Source organism: Alosa pseudoharengus, unplaced genomic scaffold, assembly GCF_046254945.1.
Source record: "Alosa pseudoharengus isolate Yale_2024_CS ecotype anadromous, Long Island Sound unplaced genomic scaffold, YU_APseudo_1.1 YU_APseudo_1.1_scf_2, whole genome shotgun sequence".
Classification (NCBI taxonomy): Eukaryota; Metazoa; Chordata; class Actinopteri; order Clupeiformes; family Clupeidae; genus Alosa; species Alosa pseudoharengus.
Genome location: NW_027468663.1, coordinates 1,867,501 through 1,892,185, shown reverse-complemented (window position 1 = coordinate 1,892,185; position 24,685 = coordinate 1,867,501). Strand labels below are relative to the sequence as shown.

The window sequence follows — 24,685 nt, the reverse complement described above, 5'->3', positions numbered from 1 at the left end:
GCTTTCTATTAGAGGTCCATTATTTGATGGTTGGCCCCGAAAGAGGTGGGAACAATGCCCTTGCCCCCCCAATGCCCAATTTCAGGCAAAAACTTGAAATTTGTATAGGAATGCATGTGGTTAAAGCCCCCAAAAGAATATAGATAGAATTTGATTATGCCAGAGCAATCTTGCCTCCAGAAGGGAAATTCATGACATGCCAATTCGCATCCGCAATTTGCAACTTGCCAAAGAGCAGTCAGGTAACTGCTGTTCAGTATAGAAAGGTAGTAGTGAGAACAGGCGCGCTCAACTTCCAGGCAAGGAACAATTTCAAGTGAGCGTTATAACGAAAGTGTCAAATTAAAGTGATAAAACTGGACTGTCAAGCTTTTTCTCATGGCTTATTTTTTAAGACCATGTCCACACAGATGCCCTTCAGCCTAAGCAGTCATCAGTGTGTTTGGACCGGGTCTAATAATAATAAGCAAATAAGCAATGAGAAAAACGCTTGAGAGTGCAGTTTTATCACTTTAATTTGTCAGTATAGAAAAGTATCTGCTGGTCAGCATAGAAAGGTAACTGCTGATCAGTATATGAAAACTTCCTGCATATGGATCACATAAGACGACAGATATGGAGACCCTCTAGTTTGTATGTTATGTGAGTGAACACACACACACACACACACAGAGAACTCAATAAAAATACCTTCCGCCTCCCGATTGGGTGTAAGGGCAACAAGGCACACCTCAGTGTTCATTATGAACTGATCATATTCATTTAGTAGAGCTGGATAAGGAACAATAGTCATACTGTAAACACAAGAAGGCCTAGAATGCATGTCATTGTGAATCCACAAACACCACACACTCATGTTGGTTTCCTAGGCGAATATTGAGTCACTTTTATTAAAAGCATCATTACTACAGTTGGCAGCCATTTACAGATCATCAAACATGATGGTTTGAAAACAAAACAAAAGGGAAAAAAACACAAAAGGAAAGGAAAATTACATTTACAACATTTATGTCTGTAAACTTCAAGGCTAGTTAGAATTGAGGTAATGCTGTTCAGCTTTGTGGCTAAAGTAACAAAAGTCCATTCAATAGATAAAGGTACCTGATTTCATTTCTGTTTAACACCAGTGCATCAACATGGACATAATGAGACAAATTGACTGCAGTAAAATTTTAGTTGATGTATTTCTCCACACTTCCCGATGATTTGAGTAAAATTGAACATTCAAAAGCTGCCTTCGTTATTGCTGTCTCCACAGGTTGAGAGGTCTCCTCACCCCCTGTTGGGATTGTCAGTGTGAGAGACTCAGAACAGTCAGAGTGTAGGCTATGATATGTGAGAACTTCATCCCGCTCCTCACAGCTCAACAGTACATCGAAAAAAAGTTCCTTTTTTCCAGCAGCAGAGGTTGTTTAATGCCGTTTTTAATTGTATGCCACCGAATTTTCACAAGATACTACATATTGTTTCAATGTCAACAGTAGAGAAAAAAAACATAACATAAACAATGAAAAGAAAAAGCAGCATAGCACTATTTGAAAAATTACTTCCTATAATATTTCAGAGGAAATTTCTCTCATCTAGAAAGCACCACTGTGCTTAAAAACAGATAAACAAAAATAAACTAAAACAAAAACAGTCACCCTTTTGACATCCGCACAGCTCTACTTGTTTGCCTTTTCCCCTCGCTATGCTAATGGTTACAGAGACAGCTTATCCATTGTTAGCACCCCCCACCCCCCCCATTTCAGCACGCCATTCAACAGGAAAAAAAAATGACCAAATTTGATAATTGTTTGGAGTTGGCATGTAAACAACTGGACTAACAATTCATCAAAAAGAACTCTAGCACTGAATGGTCAATAAGCCCAGGGGTAACATCAGAAGGCCAGTTTCTAATCACTTTTATCCCCATCCTCTTCAGGAACATCATCGTCGTCGTCATCATCATCATCATCATCATCGTCATCATCATCATCGTCATCCTCTTCTCCTCCTTCTAAGGAGTCCAGTTCCTCAGCTGGTCCAGCTATATCCTCATCTAGTGCTGATGACTCCGCAGTCTTGTTCTGACTCTCCTCTGAGTCACTGTTCTCAATGGTTGTGTCTGCAGTGGTTGCAGCAGCTGGCTTGTCTTGGTCTGGTTCGGGCCGCTTCGTGGATTCCCTGTTTTCACTTGTAGCTCCCAGTGCTCCATTCATAGCATTCTGCAAATCAGCCAGTGAGGTTGGGGAGAAGCCAGGCAGGCCCAGCCCTCCCAGGCCTGTTGGGAGGAACATGGAGGGATAAAAGAGGCCAGGGGCCATGGTGGAAAGCAGGAAGGGATTAAAAGCTAGTGCGTTGGTGGACATGCCCGCAGTAGCGGCAGCAGCTGCTGCAGCCAATGCTGCCTCTCCGTTAGGTTCGGTGGATTCCACCTCACTGGAAGCATTAGTCTTGTCTTTGTCCTTTTCTTCAGCCTCACCCTCTTTCTCTTCTACCTCTTCATTGGCATCATTCTTGGGCAGGGTTTTTGCAACTGTGTCTCCCTGTTCATTGGTGTTCACAGTGGAGTTGTTTCCATTAGAAGGAGATGCTGTTGCAGCAGCGGCAGCTCCGAACAGACTGCTCAGGCCAAACATATTAGGGAGGCCCCCCATACCAGGCAGCATGAGGGGCAGCATGGCTGAGGCTGAATGCTTGCCATCTCCAACCCCACTCAGTGCTGGAGGAAAGCCCATTAACCCTGCAGCCAGTTGAAGGCTCTGAAGGTTCTGTAGGCCCTGTAAGCTGGTGAGGTCCATACCCCCAAAGAGGCCATTCATCAGTAGAGGGTTCACACCGGCAGTGGAAGCTGCTGCTGCTGCTGCTGCCTGAGCTGCTGCAGCTGCTGTTGCCTTGGCAATCTCTGATTTGGGTCTCCTGCCTCGACGGCGAACACCTTCTTCTCGAACGACAGGACCAGTCAGAAGGCGGTCAAACATGGACTCGGGGAGGAAGCCCTAAAAGGCGAGAGCAGAAAGATGAGCATATCTATGAGCAGACACAGAAAATCACAAGTGGAAGCAAAGAAACGAAAATGTTCTGTAAATTACTTACGGACTGCTTGACAATTTCAGTCCAGTCAGGAGCCACAGCAAACTCAGGGTTTTCCATGAGCCATCTGGGCAAGTCCTTCATAGGAGGTGCCATGGCTCCTCCCATCTTTAAAGACAAAAATAATTATTACAGGGATCTCACACAAACAATGTACACAAATACAAAGAAATAGAACACAGCATGCCAGCGTACCTTGCGTCCGTTTCGCTTGTTCACTACTGGTACCCTCTCTTCACCGGTTAGTGTGTTTATGTCTATCTTGTTGGGGTTGCGGCAGCGATGCCTCTTTTGCTTAGGTTTAGGAAACTGTGACAGAAGCAGTTCTTCACTCTTCTTCATGGTACAAAAAAGTGAAAATCAGAGAGGGAGAGAGAGAGAGAGAGCACAAGTGTCATTTTATAAAATAACATTTTAATAATTTGGAACACTAGAGGATTAGAATATTTGAAAACCTGTACAAACTGGACTGATTTGAACACTATATACATATACACATATAAATAGTATAATGATATTGACAACTGATAAACAACAAAAATACTGGATTCCTGATATTCATGACGGCACACATTATGCAGATTAAAGTCTAGGTATACTATTTCTATTACAGCTCTACCTATTTCTTGCTGCTTCAGCGGTCAGCAGCTCTGGTTGAAGCCTGGAAATATTGTAAACATAGTAGGCCTAGACTAGTTGGCTAACTTATCATAGTCTACTGGTTGGACTGTTCAGTTTCCCCACGTGTGTTTAAGTTTCAAGGTAATACTTTCTCCTTGGGACAGGCCCTTTTGAGTCTTAGAAAACATTGGTATTGAGATGATCAGTCAACTTGAATGCAAGAGTTTTGAGAGAGACAAATTTGCGTAGCGTGCTAATGATGCTAAGCAGATTTAATAACAATTTAGCAAACTTAGTTGTCTTCAATGTGTCCTTGCTGCTTTTTTAGGATTGTTTCACGAACGTTTTATTTGGATTAAATGTGCATGCTGAGTTGCATGTCTATATATATATATATATATATATATATATATATATATATATATATATATATATATATATATATATAGAGAGAGAGAGAGAGAGAGAGAGAGAAAGAAAGAAAGAGAAAGAGAGAGAGAGAGTACGGGGCAAGGAGAGGGGGTTTAGAGTACTTCTATAGGCCAGTGTTTGGTAAAGTTGCACGCATAGCTCTACAATGAAATCTACGAGAGCTACGAAATTATGATTTATTTATTTTTGGACAACGCACTGTGTGATGCTTAGGCGGCCACCTAAGCTGCAAAGTGCTATGGGAAACACTGGAAGGGGTGTGTCGCGATTCTGCCTTCTCACACCGCGACACAGGTTTGTGAATATGAGTGTCGCGATTTCGGTTTCGATATGCATATCGTTACAGCCCTACACAAGAAACATTAAGTCTTATTTCACAAGTGATGAGAGTAACTGCTGCTTACTGGTACATATCCAGGCATATCCATGGTGTAGGTGGGGTGTTGTCGTAGCCATTCCCTCAGGTCCTTGGTGCTAGGGCCGTCCTCTCCCACCTCCCGCCCCCTGCCAGGGCCCTTGTTGCCAGCAGAAGGAATGTGTTTGGGGGCCCGTGCTGGAAAGCAACCACCCTCCTCCAATGCTTTGGTCCGCTCAGTATCATCCTGCGACAAAGACATAAAATAAATCAGTCCCTCCGTTTTTCTTACCTCGATTCCCATTGTGGAATTTAACAAAAGTATACCTTATTTTTTCACAATTTTCTTTTACTGCACATAAAATAAGCCTAGATTCTGAGTGGTGATTTCATTCCACTTTCGCTGGCCCCCTGAACATGGTTCAAGGTTATGCAGTCGGTCAGTCTCACTGCCACTGCAGTGACATTCATCCATCTCTAGGCAATGCATTCTGTTATTCTGGCTTTTATTCAATTGTGTAATTGCAAACAGTGTTCAAACATGACATTAAACTTAAGGCAGTGTGCTAGTGTTTATTCTACTGCTGTTCATCGTTAGGGCTCTCAATTTCATGAAAAAACCTGTTCCAATATTCAAAACTGTAATGTAGACTAGTTTAAACAATAGATTTTTCATGACCATTTTTTTGCTTATATATAGGCAACTAACAAGTAATTGGAATACATCTGAAGAGGGCGTCAGAGACGTATGAGACCGCAATCTAAGAGGATTTAGGCTACTGGTGTGAAGTTTCATGCACATTAACAAGCAGGACTGCTACATTTATACAAAACAATTAGCAAAGAGAGGTGCTATGAAATGGGAACTCATGTTTGCACAGTTCTCATACCACTTTTATCCTTCTCAATGGTTTTATTTACAGCCCAAAAACTGAAGTGCTTCCTAACTAAACTCTTCAAGTTCTGGTGGTGTTGGTTACAGAGGTTACGCTAGACTTGTTTTTGGCCGGACAAAATGTTGGGTAATATTCCAGAATACCAGACATACAGAAAATCTGCTGGGCATATGATTTAAATAGCCATAATTGCCTATATATTTAAACATCACTAAATCAAAAACTATATATTTCCACACAGTTTATTAAGCTTCGTCAGCACCAGTAGTTTAGAATTAGCTTTGCACAAGCAGTAGAGGAGGTCAGCCTACTTCCAGTATAAGTCACGCAAACTGTAGGCAGGGAGGTAGAGAAGTGGACATGTAACAGGTTTGATATAGAGATTGACTGCCTAAATTGAGATTATGGATACATATTTGACAAACATGAGTTAGTTACATTAAATTAGCCCAGGGCAGCCTAATCACAATTGTGTGCAGTAAACTCATAGGATTTGTCAGGAAAACAATTGAAAGCTGACTGGTGTGGTAGTGTGTTTAGTAGCCCTAAGGACAACAACTGGAAATGGAATATTATCCAAGATCGTTATGACCTGCCTTAACACTGCAAGTGGCCTAGCAGCCATCCAATGTAAATGCTATGAAATTAGGCTAGGCTACTAGCAGTGTATCCTTGTGGAATTATCATAACATACATACAGGTAAACAGAAAAAAGGGGGAAAAAACCCCCAATTCATTCAATTTTGGTTGTCAATCATAGAATTGTACACAGTTCAATAAAGAATCAAGAACAATATCTTTTATGTATATTATTTATGTTCGGGGTGTGGTTGATATTGAAAAGGTTTTTTTTTTTGTTTTTTTAATACAGCTCAGCCCAGTGCCCACCCAAAAATATAGGTTGCCCTGGGATTAGTCCCAATAAATTAGTTGAAGCCAAGCTTAATAAATTAGCAAACGCAACTGCAACTCCTGCTTACTTGCAGCATGATTTCATAGAATAAAAGCCTATTGCGCTGCTTGTGTAAACAAAAAAGTTTCATAGGCTAAGTTTATATTTAAGTTGTTGTAGTAACATATTGTAGGCCTATATCTTGTGCAATAAGCCTATTTAATGTTAGGCCTATTAATTAATTTAAAATGACCGGAATTCTGATTACTGGAGTGTGGAGATGAAGGGGTTTAACGGAAAACACACAGATTTTAGAAACCACCACCACAAAGCAATCAGAAAAAGAAATTCTATATAAAAAAAGTGAAATCCTGATGGGTCTGAAGTGTTTCAATTACTTAAGAACAGAGCCAACATAGTTCAAAAGGTAATTCTAAACAATAACTAAAATTCAAATAAGAGACAGATGACTAGACAGTTATGTTTAGCAGGACTTAAGCCTACAGCCTAAACATAAAGCCATATGCAAGATTGTATACATGGTTACACTTACAGCACTTTCTGCAGCCCTCTTGTTCCCCATGAATAGGAGCTCCAAGCCCTCCACATTTTTCCTGCGGCCCCTTCTGCGACGTGTGGGCAGTTCTATATCCAGTAGGGAGCCATTGGCCCGTGGCCGCCCCAGTGTGCCTGCCTGCAGCAGCTCCATCTGGGCCTTCAGGGCAGCAGAAGAGGAGGAGGCCAGGCCAGCAGAAAAGGTTGAGGAAGAGGAGGGGGCTGGTAGACCATGCAGAGATTTAGTCAGGTCCATGGCATGGGCCTGGTCATCAGAGGCATGAGACTCCCGCAGCTGCGCCACCATCTCCATGAGATTACGCCGTTTGGCAGCACGCTCAGCCTCAATCTCCACCTTCCTGCGTCGCCGCCGCCGACGCGGGACTGATAGACTCAGGGCCTCGTCCTGCACAGAGGGAGTAGGCGCTTTAGAACCATCCTTCTGAAAGCCCCAAACAACTACATTATGAATCCACTTATTATGCAGGAATAAAAGTACCTAACAAGCAAAATATTTTGAACAACTTATTACAAAACTATGAAGTGGTTTATAAAAACACTGTAGTGTGATTTTTGTGTTAGTCTATCTCTGGTCTGTGTAGAGGTCACCAGGCTTGGAATTTCACCATTTTGGGGGCAAGGCCACTTGGCCTTCAGTTGGGCATATTTGGTGGGGGGCACAAAGGCCACATGTCAGGGCACCAAGGCCAAAGTTAACCATACAGTAGGCTATAAAAATGATTGAAATTGTATTTAGCCTATTCAATAGACCTGCATCACTGTATGAACATTACAAAAACATGAAACATGACATATTATATAGAACTGTAAATCATCTGATCATCTAATATTTACAGATATCTAGGCTATATTTAACATTTATTTTATATTTGGCCTGTTATGAAATCATGTATTGAATAATTTAAGCACAGCTCAGCTTTAGGAAACTCAAATAGCCTAGATGCATGCTTAGCATTTTGTCATCATTAAGGCTACTTTAACAAACTCTTAGTCAGCTGTATATCCTCTGATTTTAATATTTACCGACATCTAGGCAATATTTGTAACATTTATTTTGTATTTGGCATGTTATGAAATCACATAGGAAAAAAATTAAACACGTTGTGAAACTTAAAGCCCAAATTTGGAGACAGGCATGTCGAAATTTGCTACAAATTCAAAACCGGATTACTCTGAAATGGCTAACTGTACAGGGGACTGCTTTAAACCTTCGTGTTCGGTAAGGTCTGCTGTTTATTTTGATATGTGGTTTGCCATGTTTTGAACGAAGGGTTCGTTAAGTATTCCAAGATGAATGAGGGAGATGGGCGCAGATCCTAGAATTTATGATTCAATTTAATCATAGTATTTATTTGTCTCGCGAACCGTTCACCAAATGGCTAACATCGTTTAAAAGCTGAGAAAAAGCTCTTTAATGTGATGTGATACTTGTGATGCCTGTATGATGGGTAGGCTACTTCACGAGTAGTTTAACTGAGAAGAATGGGAATCTGGACGCACTTTCTTGCCGTGCGCTGTCACTTTTCCACTGCATAAAATGCTACAACAAATTGCACTGTGAAAGATTATTTTGTCAGGCCATAGGCTAATAAAATACGCTATTAGTCCGACGCAAACCAGAATATTGAGAGAAGGGGGCACCAAGGCCACAGTGGCCTGTAAACCTCTGATTTTCAAAGGGGCATCTCGGCCAACGCAAGGAGCTACGACGGCCATGGCCGTCGTGAAATTCCTACCCTGGAGGTCACACACACAGACAGTTTTAAAATATTAAGGCTAATGCATCAGAGAGATTGTGATGTGCAAAAGAATAGAATAAATATGATGAAGTGGAGATGATCAGTGACTACCTTGCTGACCGTTGGGGACTTGGTGAGGTCATCACTACCGTTGAAGCTTGTCTGCCCACTCATGGACAGATCTCCCAGGCTCCTCCTCTGTAGAGGGCTGTCCACCATCATAGAGCTGTAACCAGGTAACAGGCCTGGGAAATCAAAGAACTGCCTTCTGTTGGTGGGCCATTTACCCTTAATGACCGCTTCACAGATGTTGTCCATACGGTTGATCATAATCCGGTCCTACACAAGTGAAAATGCACACAGTGTTAAATGAATGACTGCAGGTTCCTGCACATTATGTTGAACACGTATGTGGCTGAAGCTGTTGGCTAACCTTAGGCCAGAAAGCAAAGGTAAGCGGGCGGTCAGAGAGCGTCTGAGCTGTTGACCCTTCCATATCATCAGCACAGAAGTCGTCTCGCGTCTCATCCCGAGCTGTGCTCAGGGATGCATTGCTTTCCTCATCAAAGTTCTTCCTGTCAGAAGTCACTCCAACTGAGTGACAAAAAGAAGATTCTCAAAATATTAGACAGTTTATAGAACAACAAAATGAGTGAGCCCTTTCCATCCCTCAAATGAATGTGTTTCTTTGAGAGTAGGGCTGGGTGATATGGCTGAAAACCATCACCATAAAAGTGTTTCATATCAGTCGATATTTATAATTATTGATATTTTTTGACCTACATTGACCTGTATTTGAAATAAGGCCTAACCTAACTTGCAAATCCTATCTTATCTGTTTGGTAACCATGGTAACTATGTTAAGAAAGTCATTACAGAACCTAAGTCCGTGTTATCCTAACTTCAGATAGGAAAGGTGTATTACAGACATGTCTCAAGTCAACAAAATCCTAATTTGAGGATGACCCATAACCAGGGTGCGATTTGTGTAAAAACCAGAGGGGGGGATGATTTTGAAGTTTGTAACCCCCCCCCCCCCCAAAAAACCGAACGATTCATAGCCTAGTAATGTCATGGCTAATAATACCCTATGTTATTTTTGCCACCTTTGTAACATTTTAGTTTTAGTTTACCGTGGTGTATGACTTTAAACAGCGAGTGTGCTTGGTATGATGATCAGCTCCTCTAATGCAGGGTAGGACTACGTTTTGACAAGCATACAAATTCACCTTGTTCTTGCCCCATCTGAAATGACTTCTCTACTTTTGCTGCCTCCAACCTTTCTGTATTTGTTGTGTAAAAAAACGTTGTAAATGATGGCACTGAAGTCTTAAGTTAGTGAATTGGCTAACAGTGTTAGTTGGTAACCAAATAGCCTATGCGCTACACGCTGCGTAGGCTACGTGCATTCTCTCTCCTGCTGATTTGCGTTCAGTAGCCAAGTGCGTAATATTGCAAAAGTTGAAAAAATAAATGTGTTTATTGTAGCCTACAGAAAATAAATAGCCTATCATACTGTCAGTTAATTGCCTACAGTGCAGTGAAGAGTTTGGAGAGTAAAGTAATAGGGCAACTTGAAGTTTTGTGAAAATAATTTACGAACCAGAACATAAAGACCATGAAGCCTCTATTTCTTGCAGCTGTTAAAACACCCGCTAGATGTTTTAAATAGCCACCAACATTCGTTTTTGCAGTACAGATTATTTCTAAAAGTTATTTGTCTACTACTGGCTGATTTATCAAACGAGTGCTTTCTCGTTCGTCCTCCGCAAACTACAGGTGTTTCGGTAGAGAGCCATTGATTAAGTGATGCCAAGCAATCTCTGTAACACTTTTTGTGACATTCAGCAAATATCTCCTCATTTAATGTAGGTTCCTTCGGACAATAGGCCTACGTTCTACTCTACGTGCAGTTGTCCTCCATCTCAGTTGCATCAGTTTTCTAATTTTGAAATTCTAAAACATTATTATGCTTCACTGAATCCTTCTCGTTTTCTTTCATTTGTCCAGCTAACTTTTCCATTGAACCTAGCCATCGATCAAGGCCAAATTAAGTTATCACGCAGCCACTGTGTCAGCAGCATCAGTGCGGTGACGGTGCGTTTCTGATGTCAGATTATTATGTAGGCTAGCCTACTAGACTGTTCTCACGTTGCAGCGCTTTACTTAAATGAAGTAGCATTAATCAATATGAGGGGCAGAGGGGGATAAATGTTGTGCCCCCCGACGATAAAAATAATTTAGCAGAGATAGGGATAGGAAAACCAGAGGGGAGGAAATCCTCACCATCCCCCCCTACAAATCGCACCCTGCCCATAACATGCCAGTCATCTCGATAGAACTCTGCTATCTGAATGTATCACAATGTATCGCAACGGACACAATGCAGACAAAGATGGCGGCACCTGTGTTGGCGAGAGGAATAAGGTGAATAAAGTTTGCAAAAATGAAAAATAGTGTTCTTTTCAAGACCTACGTTACAAAGTTTGAACAAAGTTTCTACATTAAACGGTTAAAGCTGAATTAGACAGAAGAAGCAGAAGTGCATTTTCATGCACTGTAATAGGAAGTCCAGTGATAACAGTACAGTGCATTTTCATAATAATGCTAATGTTTGTATACCGTAATTTCCCCTACTATTAGCCAAGGTTTATTTTTAATATTGATTTTGCAAAATTTCTTCAGCTATGAGGTTAATACACGGGGCAGTTAATATGGTTTCGTTTTTTTAACTTGCATAAAACACTGTCCTGCAGTTTATACACAACGTGTAAATTACTGTATATAGTTGATCAAGATGAAATTACATTACTTTAATCATATTGCTTAGGTTGTGCTGAAGAAAAGGATAGAAGATAGTCAGTATTGCATATTCCTGAGACCTCTGTAAAGTCATTAAAAGATAGTAATGCAAAAACTTCAAAAAAGGCTTAATCCATGTATGGGAAACTGGCCCTGTATGTCTAAAATATAATGATGCATTTCAAGCAGCAGTAAAGAATTGTGATCTACAACAAGTGAGCCAACTATCTAAAAGGTAGTAAAAACCAGGCCAACACCAATAAGAGTACTGTCCACATTGATAATAAAAGTTTGTGTTGAATCGTCCTTCGCATAACAATACATCAAAATATATTTGGTGAGGACATAAAAATTAGCTGTCAATTAAAACAGTATTCAGAAAAACTGTTTTCAGAATCAGTATTATAATCATTTGTATGATTAGATTTCCATTTTGAAGTGGCTGCCAAAACAATCAGAAATACCTAGAAAGAGACCTCAAGTTTGAATTTACATGTGGATCTTCTATCTCTACACAGACATTCATTCACTGTAACGTACCTTCTGCCTGAGATGATTTCTCTGATTTGTCGTCATCAATTTTCTCCTCTTCCTCCTCCTCCGAGAGCTTTTCTGAGCCTTTCTCGGATGTGACCTCCCCCTCAGTCACAGGTTCCTTTTCTGCAGCTGGGCTTTGCTCCTCTTTGGACTCAAGCAATTCTTCCACAGGCTGCTTGACAAGGATCTTCTCCTCACCGTCCTTTTCAGGGGCACTCTTTTCATCCTCCTCTGCCTTCTCAACTACCATTTCTTCAATTTCTTCCTCCTTCAGCTCCTTTATTTCTTCCTCCTCATTTTCTTCCTTCACTACTTCTTTAGGTGAGGCTGCACCTGATTTCACCTCCTCCTTAACTTCTTCTCGCTCAGAGTCACTCTTCTCTGCTTTACAGGAGGTTGCAATAGCCTCCGGCTGCTCCTTGTCCTTGCCTGCTTCTACCTGCTCATCTTTAGGCAAGCTGGAGGGGGTATTCTGGCTTGGTGGATTGAGAGAGGTTCCCAGTGGCTGGGAGAAACGTCGGTGAGCCTCCAAAAAGCTCAACTCGGGGTCATTCAGAATGTGGTAGTCTGTGCGGCTGACACCATGCTTGGAAGCTCCACGTAGCAGGTCCTTGTCATGGCGGCCAGGCTCCCACCAGGCAGGCAGCTCTGGGCTGGGCTGGCATAGGAGCAGTCTCTCCTCCAGCATGGAATGAGGTAGGACCTGCTCACGGATCCGTCGCAACAGTTCAATGCGATAAAGTGTACGTGACGCACGCTCTTCAGTGATTGGGTCAATGATTAGGGTGGGATCAGCCAGGTCTGAGGGTAAAAAAGCCAAGAGGACACACAAGGAGTTATTTAAGCGTTCAAGACACATTAAGACATTTACAGCTGACAGATACACTTTACTTTTTGTCTACCTGTGTCAGTTTTGGCCTGCATGCGACATACACGCTTGCACATGGCCACAAAGGAGAAGTAGTATTTCTCCAGACTCTCATCAGTCTTCTTATCAAGGCGGGCAAAGGCACGGAACTGACTCCAGTCAAAGCACTGCTGAGCAACATCGTAGACTACACCAAACGTGGACACCACTCGGTAGAAGTCAGCTTCCTCACGACGAGTCCATCTACACAGTAGACAAAGAGAAGTTACAAAAAATAGGACAGATAATGGAAGGAGACAAAATGAGACAACAGGGAATGATACAAATGCAACTAGGTTAGATGAGGGAAAACACAAGTATACAGAGATGTAAAGGTGTTTAATATTACCCCCGGACCGCCCTTCAATGAATTGGCAAGTAAATAAATACAAATTAAAAACAACCACCAACATGATCAACAACAGGCAAAACAACAGAAATCAAAGTGTATCATTACAATGCCAGGAGCCCTACCTCTGCCTTCTTTCCTTGAAGAACGCTCCAGCGTCACCCGTGAGGGCTGCCCCCTCTGGGATGAAGGGCGAGCCTTTAGTCATGAACGGCCCACCTTCTGTCAGAAAACTGCCCACCTCTGGCGCTGCATAGGCTCCGACCTCACTAGCCACAGCCAGAAGGTCCTCACGAAAGCGGCGGCGGCGGCGGTCAGGCTTGGCAAGGGCTTCTTGTCGAAGCTGTTCCCTCTTGTGTGTGCGCTGGTATGCCGTGATGAGTCGGCGAAGACGAGCAGTCAGAGCTGAGGCTAGGGGCCAATACAGGTTCCCCGCCTTATAGCTGTCCCCTGCTTTAACTAAGGACAAAACACATATGAATGAAAAGGGACATGTTGTTAATTACATCTACACATGGCATTTACAATAGCCTTTCCTATATTTAAAGGAGCAACATAGGATTTCACACCTTCACTTTCCACATCCATTGTCTCCTCTTTATCATCAAGAGGAGAGTTGGTAAAATCCTGAAAACAGAGAATAAGATCACAGAATGTAAATAACTTAATTTAAGGGAATTCTACAAATGTCTTTAAACAGAAGGCTTAAAAGCTTACATCCATATCATCTTTGAATGGCATTCTCACTGGCTTGTACTCAGGGTCTTCATCCTCCCTAATAAAATGGAGCAATCACCAACACACACACAAAAAAAACAAACCAACATCAAACCAAGCGAAGGTTTCCACAGTAAGGTACAATAATATTATATATTAGTAATACAATACATATCACAATATATGGGTTATGATTCAATATATGGGGAGTGCCATGACTAAATTAGTCCTATGTCTCTAAAATGAAAAATAGATTTATTTCATATTCGAAAAATAGTTTCTATTCTTTCAAACAAGTGCTCATTTGTTTAGTTTCGTTCAGCCAATCCAGAGAAACAAGGGAAAGAAAAGAGCAAGCGGCGACGACAAGTGAAAAATGACCTTCTGAGAAAATCAGCTGTTTACACATTAACGCGTGGTAACGTAGCCGCCTACTGCATTCACCTCGCATCTCCTGTCTGCAAAAACAATCTTATTATCCTCACATTTGGAGTGAATATCCACGACTAGGCCTAGCTCTTGAGGTTATAGCTATAGCTAGAAATAAGTCAAACCAAGGAAGATGGTAGCTTTGATTAGGAAATTAAAATGAGTGTCTGTCGGCTACGTAGGACCAAACCACGGCAGACTTTGTGACAAAAGTTTCATCTAAGCATTTATTTTTTTGCATTAGAAGTTAAGGTATGTATTTGTGGTCAAAATAGAAAAATGATATTTTATGATTTTTTTTGACCCTCTCTCCTTTCAAATCGCTATATCTCATGTTAGCGACACAGGACTCATTTAGTCATGGCACGCCCCATATTGCGATGTGATTTTCTTTTTTGCCTAATATAAGAAAAACTGATATTATACATCATATGTATAAAATGTAAGTAAAAAGTCTGCTTTAGCCAAACAAGTACACTGTACAGTATGTTCTGCCCATAACTGTCAATAACAAAATAAAGTGCTTGCATGTAAACTATTAATACAAATAAATAAATAAATAGCTTCTATGTTTTTGAAAATCAATACAGTATTGCCAAATAAAATATTGCAGTATTCGTTTTTATCGATATTTTCTTACACCCCTATTCCACAGTGGTTAGAACACGCTTGTAATAGACACTGTTTTACAAATATGAACTGAACATATTGATAGCAATGGCATCAATTTGTGTTAGCAATGTACAGAAAGTCTGGATCAGCATTTGCAAATCTGATTTAATAATAAAAATAAATAAATAAAAAAAACCTATACTCCAATGTGATTGGTAACTCATTTTCTCCATTTTGCATTATATAAACACTACTCAATATCATATCTGTGCAGTCATGGATGAATATCAATGATGGTTGCAATTTAGACACAAATCACAACCATTTTATCCGTCGTACAATTAATATAAATCCAAAGTGTAAGTAAGGGGTGTAATGTGATTAATTGGCTAAACACACTTTTTGATCACTACCCTTAAAATGAGTCACATTTCTATTGAGGTTTTGTGGGTTAAAAACGTACCCTTCTACTCCATCTGCCATCATGTCCGCTCCCCTCTGCTCAGCAGCAATAGCTTTGGCGTCAGGCATGCCAACATGCTCTAGAAAGCACAGACTGGGGTCGGCTCGCATCGAGTTATACTTCTCATAGCCTGGCAGAGACAATGCACAGCAACGGGAGTGAGAGCAGCAGAACAAGCACATTTCACAGGACTGTCTACCAGTGTTAAGATTGTTCATCAGGGTATCTGCAGGGTATCAGGGTATATTTTGTGGGCAGCCGTGGCCCACTGGTTAGCACTCTGGACTTGTAACCGGAGGGTTGCCGGTTCGAGCCCCGACCAGCAGGCCGCGGCTGAAGTGCCCTTGAGCAAGGCACCTAACCCCTCACTGCTCCCCGAGCGCCGCCGTTGAAGCAGGCAGCTCACTGCGCCGGGATTAGTGTGTGCTTCACCTCACTGTGTGTTCACTGTGTGCTGTTTGTGTTTCACTAATTCACCGATTGGGCAGAGACCAAATTTCCCTCACAGGATCAAAAAAGTATATATACTTATATATATACTGCATTTTTGATGTATAAATTTAATGATAGGCAGGTAAAGTGAAACAACCGCCAAACCTGAAGAAATGCTTGGAGTACACTTTATGTTGAAAATGTTTTGAAAAACTTTAGAAAAACGGACATAACAAATTATATTTTCATATAAGTTGACTTCTTAATGTCAGAAATGTAAATTCAAATTGAGAGCGTACCTGAAAAAAATGACCATTTACAGTAGGCCTTCATTAGCCTAACTCTGAAAATCTCAGCTTGAAAAATCCTTGATATCAAGGACTGACACAGACCTCTCCCTCATAACATCAAATTAACACTTCAGTGTTTCTTTCAAAGTAGCTTATTGCCGTAATTTTGTTCATTTTAATTCACTTAACACCATATCAATACATAAAGATTGCTCTGAAAATGCAAATTACATAGGGTATGTTTAAGCAGGCTATATCAGCACTGCAGACTGTACACAATGTATGGTGGGGAAGTCTTGTGGAGGCATGGCCATCTCTAACATTCTAGGAATTTCTGTGACACATGCACTTGTTTTTCCTTCACCTCTCATTATGATTAGGCTACGGACTTAGCTGAAATAATTACTTTTTGGCGCAGTTTGTTTGTTACTGTTTTATGGAAAACACTAAGAGTAACATTGCGAGATACTGGCATTTGCAAAAGTCTGCACTCTCCGAGCAGCCTACCCTTTAGTTGAGGTTATAAACAAGGAGACTACTATGAAAAGTTACGTTAACTATCAGTATTAGTTTACATGGACAATGTAACTTCCTTTGGCAGCTTATAAACAACCAAACTAGCTTGCAAATACACACATAACGTTAACTTAATTCTTAATCGTTTTCCCTGTCGGTTTACCTTTGCAAAGGAGCTCATAAATGGTCCTCACTTGAGGAGCCAGACATACAGAATGAAGAGGGGGAACAAGAGGTAAACAGGGCTGGTGCGGACTTGTGACATTAGGCTACATTCTATCATTCCCGCTTGTATGTTTTTGCCAATGGATGAAACCAAGGGAAATTAATCCTGCGTTGTGATTGGTCGAAAACTTGACAGACTCAAAGCTCATTGGCCACCCAACTGTGCACCAGGTCAAAAGAGGGGAATAACGTACTAGCATAGGCCTACTTTCTATGTCAAAAAATGCAGCTAATATGCAAAATGCATACAGGTTGGCAAGTCGGAATATAAGCTACACAACAATCATTCTGCTCCAGATCAAATTTAATGCCTGCCCTTGTACAATTCCAGACAGTTCCAGGTCTTAAATATCAGAAATAAAAATATTAAGACTTTTTAAGGATCCACGTGAACCCTGTTCAAAAAGAAATCATGGAAAAATGAATTTCCAAATAATTGAAAATAATTATGACTGTAAAAGAGAGCTTAATTGAACAAACACACATTTCAATCCAACATACAATGGTTCAAATATAATTATTAGCTTGTGTAGGGAAAAAAAACTGAAACGGGGAATTTGGGGCAGGATACAGTGAGACTGGTAGACAGGGAAAGAGAAACGCCCGTTGAAACTATCCAAGCAGAACAGATTTGAGCCTGAGGATCCTGAGAGTGCACGGGGGGGGGGGGGGGGGGGAGAGGTTGAGCGGCAGCCTGGACCCACTTCTGTGATCAGAGCAGACCTCTACAACCTACCCTACCGTACCGTAGGAGTGTTCCTTTCTCCACTACACTGCCAGAACGGCACATTTCAATTAGAATTTTTGCACCCTCATTATTTCTCAGTACTTGCATGGCCTGAAACAAATTGTAGTCATGAAGAGGTTTATGGGTCATCTAGTCTGGATCTACCACCTTTTTCCTTCTCTACAGAGTTCAGCACTGAATTGGAATTATGAGAAAGATCCACACCACTGAATTTCATGTGATATTCTGGGAATGCTTTGATTAAGTTTGCAGAAGCATGAAATTTAGTATTTTTTTCAAGTGTTAAGATCACTAGCATTGGAATGCATGTTGGCTTCAGGCTGTGAGTTCTGCCATCTTGACACAGCTGGTTACATGTGAAATCCTGCACAACTACTTGCCACCTTCCCCAGACTCAATGACTTGTATAGGCTTGACAACAATATTTTATAACCATGAGCATCCACAACATCTGTGCCTGAAACTACAAAGAATGTTTAACATTTCTGTCAGTCTAGGAATTTACAATTCTTTCTCTGAGCTTTCTACTATGCCGTTGTGCAGGATTATGAATGCTTATGTGTGTGTTTATTTTCATTCAAAAACTCACATTATAATAGTGCAATCTGTGCACCAGCATCTACACCTTAAAACAGCTCCGCACCAACAATGTTGCCATCCTGGTCATTACCAGGTGACCATCTTTGACAGCATGTGAACATAAGTCAGTGTGAAGAGGTGGGACTGAGTAGAACACTCACCATGCTTGAAGACACCAATAAGGAGGGATTTATCTGCCTCACTGTTCCACCAATCAGCGGGGACTTCAGCGTGGAAGGGCTGTGGGATCCAAATGTCCAGCTCACTGGAGGGCACAGAAATAATGATGAGAAACAACAGGAAAGAAGTCATTTCAAAAGGGCCTTCAGATGACTACAGGGCTGCTCATCAGATTAGGCTAGCAAGTTAATGTCTATCAGCAGACATCTGGGACGGAACTGCTGTCATTAGCACCAGGCAGCTCATCTTGTTTGTGCATGGCCGATCTTATTACAGGCTGCGAATGTGCGCATACTGCCTGTTTACCCCCCAGATCCAACCCCACTACCAACACACACACAGCCAACTTCTGTGAAGTCCTCCTTTGCATCAATATGGTGAGCATGTTTACATTATACATGCATGCACATCTGGGTGACCGGGGTGGGCGGATGGGTGAGAACAAGATGGAGGATAATGCTGCATGCCGATGGTGCACACAACTGCATGTGAGGGGATGAGGTAGAGGAGACAGAAACAACACAAATGAGAAAAGCCAACCTGGAATCTGCTCCATCCAGGATGCGGTCCGCTTGGTCTCCAATGACTTCCTGTCGTAGATAGTACAGCATGCGCACCCGTAGCAGGACTCTGAAAAAGACAGGGAGATTTCTTTTTTGTAAAGAATAAAACATCCATAAAAGAACAGAAAAAGGAGGAGGCTGAAACAAAGGAACAGTGCAAAGGGAGGAGGAAGAGTTAAAAAAAAGGAAAAACAAAAGAGTGAGTTAGTTGCATGGTGTGTGCCAGCAGCGGTAGCAGCAGCTCTTTGGCATGTGCCACAGCTCATCCATCATGCTGCCAGGTCTGATTAGCCACGCTGCGTTGCCACTCCCCCTCCCCCAGCCCAGCTCTTTCGCTCTCTCTCCCCCTCATGCCTGACAGATGGCGGCCCATAATCACCTCAGTGTGTGCCGCCTTTCACCCGCTTCCAACAGGTCTGCCTGGCACCTGGCCTGGCACATCGCCGCAGCCATTGCCTCACTCAGGGAAGCTGCCCATAAAGTGTGCATGCGCATACACACACAAATCTTCAACAGCTACCTCTGACAACCTTTCCAGTTTCATTTCCTGTCTAAAGCATTTCTTCTACATGGATGTTGGACTCTGTGGTTAACAGGATGAGCCTACATAACACTTTCTCTCAGTCTCTCTCTCACAGGAGGAGCAACTTTGAGAAGTGGGTAAAACAGATGGTTGGCGAGATGAAAAAGAAACTTCATACTCATCAGCCTGTAATTTTTTTTTGCCATTACTCCATCAACCGCCCCCCTGGAAGAACATTAGAAACGGAGGAGGCAAGGGAAAGAGGCAGCTAGAAGGCTTCTTTCCTTTCCTAAAGCGGCTTCAGCCAATATGTCAACAACAATACTGTTAGCCAGAGCCACAGAAATTATTTATGACCTGAAACTCAAGAGGCCTCAGCAAAACAAAAGAGGCAAGAGTTGATCAGGCAACAGGCCAATAATGGCATACAGGTTTATCCCCTCTTTTGAAAGACAGAACAATGAAGTCTTAAATAACCATTCAGTCTAGAATATTTTGGAGGACATAGCACAAAGCTGATTTGTTGAAGTTGAAACACTGTTGAGGTAGCCACAAAAAAAAGAAAGTTACTTAAGCTTCATGAGCAAGTAAGTGTCCCAAGAACCCAATATAACAAATAATGGGGCTGGTTTGAATGCTTCATAGATTTTTATAAAAGCGTACACTTAACAGTGTTTCCCACAGAATTTAATTCTATTTGTGGCAGTAGGTTTGCAGAATTAACTTGAATGCAACAGTTTTTAACAAATTAGCGCAGCGTGGTTATGATGCTAACCAGCTTTAAGCACAATTCAGTACAACCTGAAAAATCATTGTGTGGTGGTCAATGTTGATATTGTGGTGGGCCGCCACAAATAAGTCAATGTATGGGAAACACTGCTTAATATGTAACTAATTACATAACATACACATCAGTCAATGTTCTAAAATCCACAGAAATTAAGTAAAGGGCATTGAGTAGGGATGTCCGATATTGGCTTTTTTGCCGATATCCGATATGCCGATATTGTCCAACTCTCAAATTTCGATTCCGATATCAGCTGATACCGATGTCGATATGTGGGATATTTTTCCTCAAAACTAACATATAAAAAAAAAAACATATCACATATCTCCTGTTGTGGAATTAACACAACATGCTTAATGTTATTGTGATGCCCCACTGGATGCATTCTTGAATGCAACAAGGCTTTCCAAATGTTAACATTGTCTGTGCAAAATAAGAAAAATGGAAAAAGTGCCATGTTTATTTTTTAATTGTCTCAAACAACAGTTTGGATTACACTCTCCCTGAGATAATCTTGACAATGCCCACAACAAATAGGGCAAATTTGACTTCTTCACAAATGATAAAACATTGTACCTGAACAACTATGTGCAACATAGCAGAATGTAAAGCCAACTAAAATAACAGGCATAGTGTATGACAGGCTACCCTTTTTCTGTGTTAAATGAGCCTGCATTTGTAGGATGCTTCATGAACGGTTTCTTTAACTAAAACTCAATCACCTTAATTGAATGAATGCACAAATATGAGTCAATTACAATGTGGCAAGCAACTATACTGCACAATTTTGAAAACATTTGTTTGAGCTACAAAAAATACTTCAGGCTTGAGGTGAAGTACATAACGGGCCATACCCACAATCAGGCTTGGAACAACTTGGCCTTCAGTTGGGCATATTTGGTGGGGGGCACAAAGGCCCCATGTCAGGGCACCAAGGCCAAAGTTAACTATACAGTAGTAGGCTATAAAAATGATCAAAGTTGTATTCACTGCAGTAGACCTGCATCACTGTATACAAAAACATAAAACATGACATATTACATATAACTGTAAATCATCTGATCATCTAATATTTTCAGATATCTAGGCTATATTTAACATTTATTTTATATTTGGCCTGTTATGAAATCATAGCACATAGCACTCAATAAGCACAGCTCAGCAAGAAACTCAAATAGCCTAGATGCATGCTTAGCCTTTTGTGATCATTAAGGCTACTTTCACAAACTCTTACAGTCAGCTGTCCTCTGATTTACCGATATCTAGGCGACATTTGTAATATTTGTTTTGTATTTGGCCCGTTATGAAATAATGTGGAACAATTTAAACACAGTGTAAAACTTAAATCCCAAATTTGGAGACATCCATGTATGTTGAAATTTACTGCAAATTCAAAACGGGATTAGTCTGGAACGGCTAACTGTACAGGGGACTGATTTACACCTTTCTGTTCGGTAAGGTCTGCTGTTTATTCTGATATATGGTTTGTCATATGTTAAACGAAGGGTTCTGAAGTATTCCACCGAGATGAATGGGTAGGGAGATGGACGCAAAACCTTCAGTAGAATTTATGATTGAATGATATTATTTACTTTTCTCGCGAACCGTTCACCACAGCAATTAGCGGCTAACATCGTTTAAAAGCTGAGAAAAAGCTCTTTCATGTGATACTTGTGATGTCTGTGTGATGAGTAGGCTACTTCGCGAGTAGTTCAACTGAGAAGAATGGGTTAATTTGGACGCACTTTCTTGCGCTGTCACTTTCTCCACTGCGTAATTTGGCCATAGGCTAAATATATATCGCTATTAGTAGGACGCAAAGCAGAATATTTAAAGAAGGGGGCACCAAGGCCACCGTGGCCTGTAAACCTCTGATTTTCAAAGGGGCGTCACGGCCAACTCAAAGGGCTACGACGGCCATGGCCAATTCCAAACCACAGACATAATGTTGAAACAGAGCGGGCAAGTTTGTTACTGCAGCCATCCAGCTTGTTTGTATGCTTCAAGACGCAGCTTGATGAGGTCATCATCTGTGCGCCGGTAAACGCTTCAGGAGCGCATAGGCACTATTTGGGTGTAACGCAAGCATTATTTTATCGGTTTTAAGGCAAAAAAAATCCGATAACGATATTAACAGATATTACATTTTTATGCTAATATCGGGCCGATAATATCGGTGGGCCGATATTATCGGACATCTCTAGCATTGAGGGCATCTAAAAAATATTATGTGTTGAACTGTGATTGTGATTTAGTTTTGCTAACAGAACAAAAACAAAAGCTGCCTATAAAGAACACTAATTGCAATATTAAAAATATCAACAAGATATAAAACAACTAATTCTGAATTAACAAATGAGGATATTGTTTCTACTGTCACTCAACTATTTAAACTATACTTGTGAGAAATATTTACTCTGTACACCAAGCCTATATTTGGTAATATAATTGACAACCATAAATGAATCCTGTTGGCTACCTTCAACCAAATGTTGACTTTCTTAGGCTACAAACTGAATGTTTGGCCTCTAACAAAAATGATGAGTCATTCAAAAGGTCAAAAGTGCTGACAATGCACCACAATGTTCACCAAATATTTGCTCCACTATTTTTACATCGGATCTCAACCAGACGATTTTGCCAAGACCCACACTGCTCTACTTCTGTTTGGCAAGTAACATTAGGCTAGTTAGAACGAGAGCTGTGTTCCTCTCATATCATAGGTGAAATCTACAACAATGTCTTTTTCTTCCCCCCCAATCACATTTATGCGCTGCACATCAGAGATCCGGCACTGTGCTGAATACTTAAAGCCCTGTGAACTGCCATTTCAAATGCTAACAATACCATGCACCAGTGTAACAACTAAGGATGCTCAAAGAGACCAAACTGATATTCATGACAAAAACAACTAGTTGTCCAATGTCCTCAAATAAGTCAACAGATACTATTCACAACTTTCCGGCTGAACATTAGCAGATCCATTTTAAGTAACAAAGACCTTTCAAATCAGTGAGGATAACATTCAACATCTGCATTAAACATACGTATATGGAGAAGTAATTTATGTGTTGTGAACTAACCAATTCCTCCCATATGGCATGAGCTTACTTGTTGCAGTGGTGTTTGAGATGTCTCTTGTAGCTATCCTCCTGCAGCAGAACATCAGGGTTGCAGTCAGCCAGCCAATCTGCCTGAGGTGTGTGAGTCTGGGGGGCCTGACACTTGCCCTTTTTTCCTTTACGTCCTCGAGGCACAGGAGCAGACAGGCCTGAAAAGAGGAGCAGAATTATTCTACACCACCACCAGAAAAACATACCTCTCAGCCAGAACATGTCGAAGACAATGCATGCATCATGTCAAAACATCCATGAATCTGTGTCCATAAATATGTTACGTCAAGCAGCTGGGTTACACAGAAGTCGGGTGCAGTAATAGGGAGTCTCACCAGAGTGATTTGAGAGTGTGCGGCTCTGGCCATCTTCAGTGGGTGTGATGAGGTCCCAGATGAAGCTCTTGATGTTCTCATCACCACGGTAGTGCAGCAGGCAATAGGCCAGCAGAGCACGGCAGATGGTTTCCACATCCCGCTCCCGCAGAGGACGCTTGAAGCGACCATGAGAGAGAATATCTCTCCAGCGGCCCCAGCTAATCAGCAAAGGGGAGAAGGTGAGGAGTGGAAAAAGAGAGATAAAAGGATTAGAGAACAGGGAGGGTGAAACACATCAGACAAGATATAAGGAGAGTAGAGAATGTAGTGTCATCTGCATTAATACAGCATTGAAAGTTGACTGAGTTTACTGCAAGACAAAAAAACTGAAGTTTTAGCTGGTTCTTCATTTGGCTAAACAAGTGGCAATTTGAGATGATGATGACAATTGCTGATTCTATAGTGAATCATCAATTCCAGAATGATAGATTTGAGATATATATATATATATATATATATATATATATATATAAATAAAAAAAAACATGATTGTCTGAAACTTGCTGATATGATAACGTCAACCACCACCAACCAACAGTCCGACATCAATCGAAGTTAGCAGCAGCATCCCAGACACATGCACAGCTTGTACGCTTTTTCGTCAAGCGAAAAAGGCAGGCAGTGACCGCCTTCTCAAGGCACTCGCTCATATGAACTCATATGTTACCCCTGTAGCAAACAGGAATTTGTGCAGATTTGTTTTACCCTACTGGAAATATATTGTGTACCATGGACCACAGACAGCAGGAGAACTACAGATAGACCGGATATTTAGTTTACTTGGGAAAATGTGGTGTGAAAATGTAGTTGACTTGTGACCCGATTTATTGCTGGCTTAAAGGGGAACTTGGCAACTATTTCAACATAATAAACCCATTTAGAAATCATTTGGATGGTTAAATGACCTGTTCCGGTGGAAATGGTGACTTTCCCCGCTGCCCCTAGCGCCA

At 41.3% G+C, this 24,685-nt stretch overlaps 1 protein-coding gene across 3 annotated transcripts in view; it reads right to left on the bottom strand.

Annotated features, from left to right (window-relative positions):
• Positions 1-857: 857 nt before the first annotated feature.
• Positions 858-24,685, bottom strand: part of chd7 (chromodomain helicase DNA binding protein 7) — a 77,340-nt gene continuing 53,512 nt past the window's right edge. For 2 of the 3 annotated variants that reach the window (XM_076293369.1, XM_076293370.1), the window contains exons 22-38: positions 23,694-23,893; positions 23,357-23,516; positions 18,913-19,002; positions 18,354-18,457; positions 15,403-15,532; positions 13,899-13,956; positions 13,751-13,808; positions 13,307-13,640; positions 12,828-13,036; positions 11,929-12,726; positions 9,020-9,180; positions 8,698-8,925; positions 6,825-7,268; positions 4,533-4,730; positions 3,271-3,411; positions 3,079-3,183; positions 858-2,981 (exon numbers count right to left, since the gene is read on the bottom strand). In XM_076293369.1, the coding sequence (XP_076149484.1) occupies positions 1,896-2,981; positions 3,079-3,183; positions 3,271-3,411; positions 4,533-4,730; positions 6,825-7,268; positions 8,698-8,925; positions 9,020-9,180; positions 11,929-12,726; positions 12,828-13,036; positions 13,307-13,640; positions 13,751-13,808; positions 13,899-13,956; positions 15,403-15,532; positions 18,354-18,457; positions 18,913-19,002; positions 23,357-23,516; positions 23,694-23,893 (4,504 nt within the window). In that variant the 3' untranslated portion in view covers positions 858-1,895. The remainder of the gene's footprint in view (positions 2,982-3,078; positions 3,184-3,270; positions 3,412-4,532; positions 4,731-6,824; positions 7,269-8,697; positions 8,926-9,019; positions 9,181-11,928; positions 12,727-12,827; positions 13,037-13,306; positions 13,641-13,750; positions 13,809-13,898; positions 13,957-15,402; positions 15,533-18,353; positions 18,458-18,912; positions 19,003-23,356; positions 23,517-23,693; positions 23,894-24,685) is intronic. The other variant, XM_076293371.1, reaches the window with a different exon arrangement.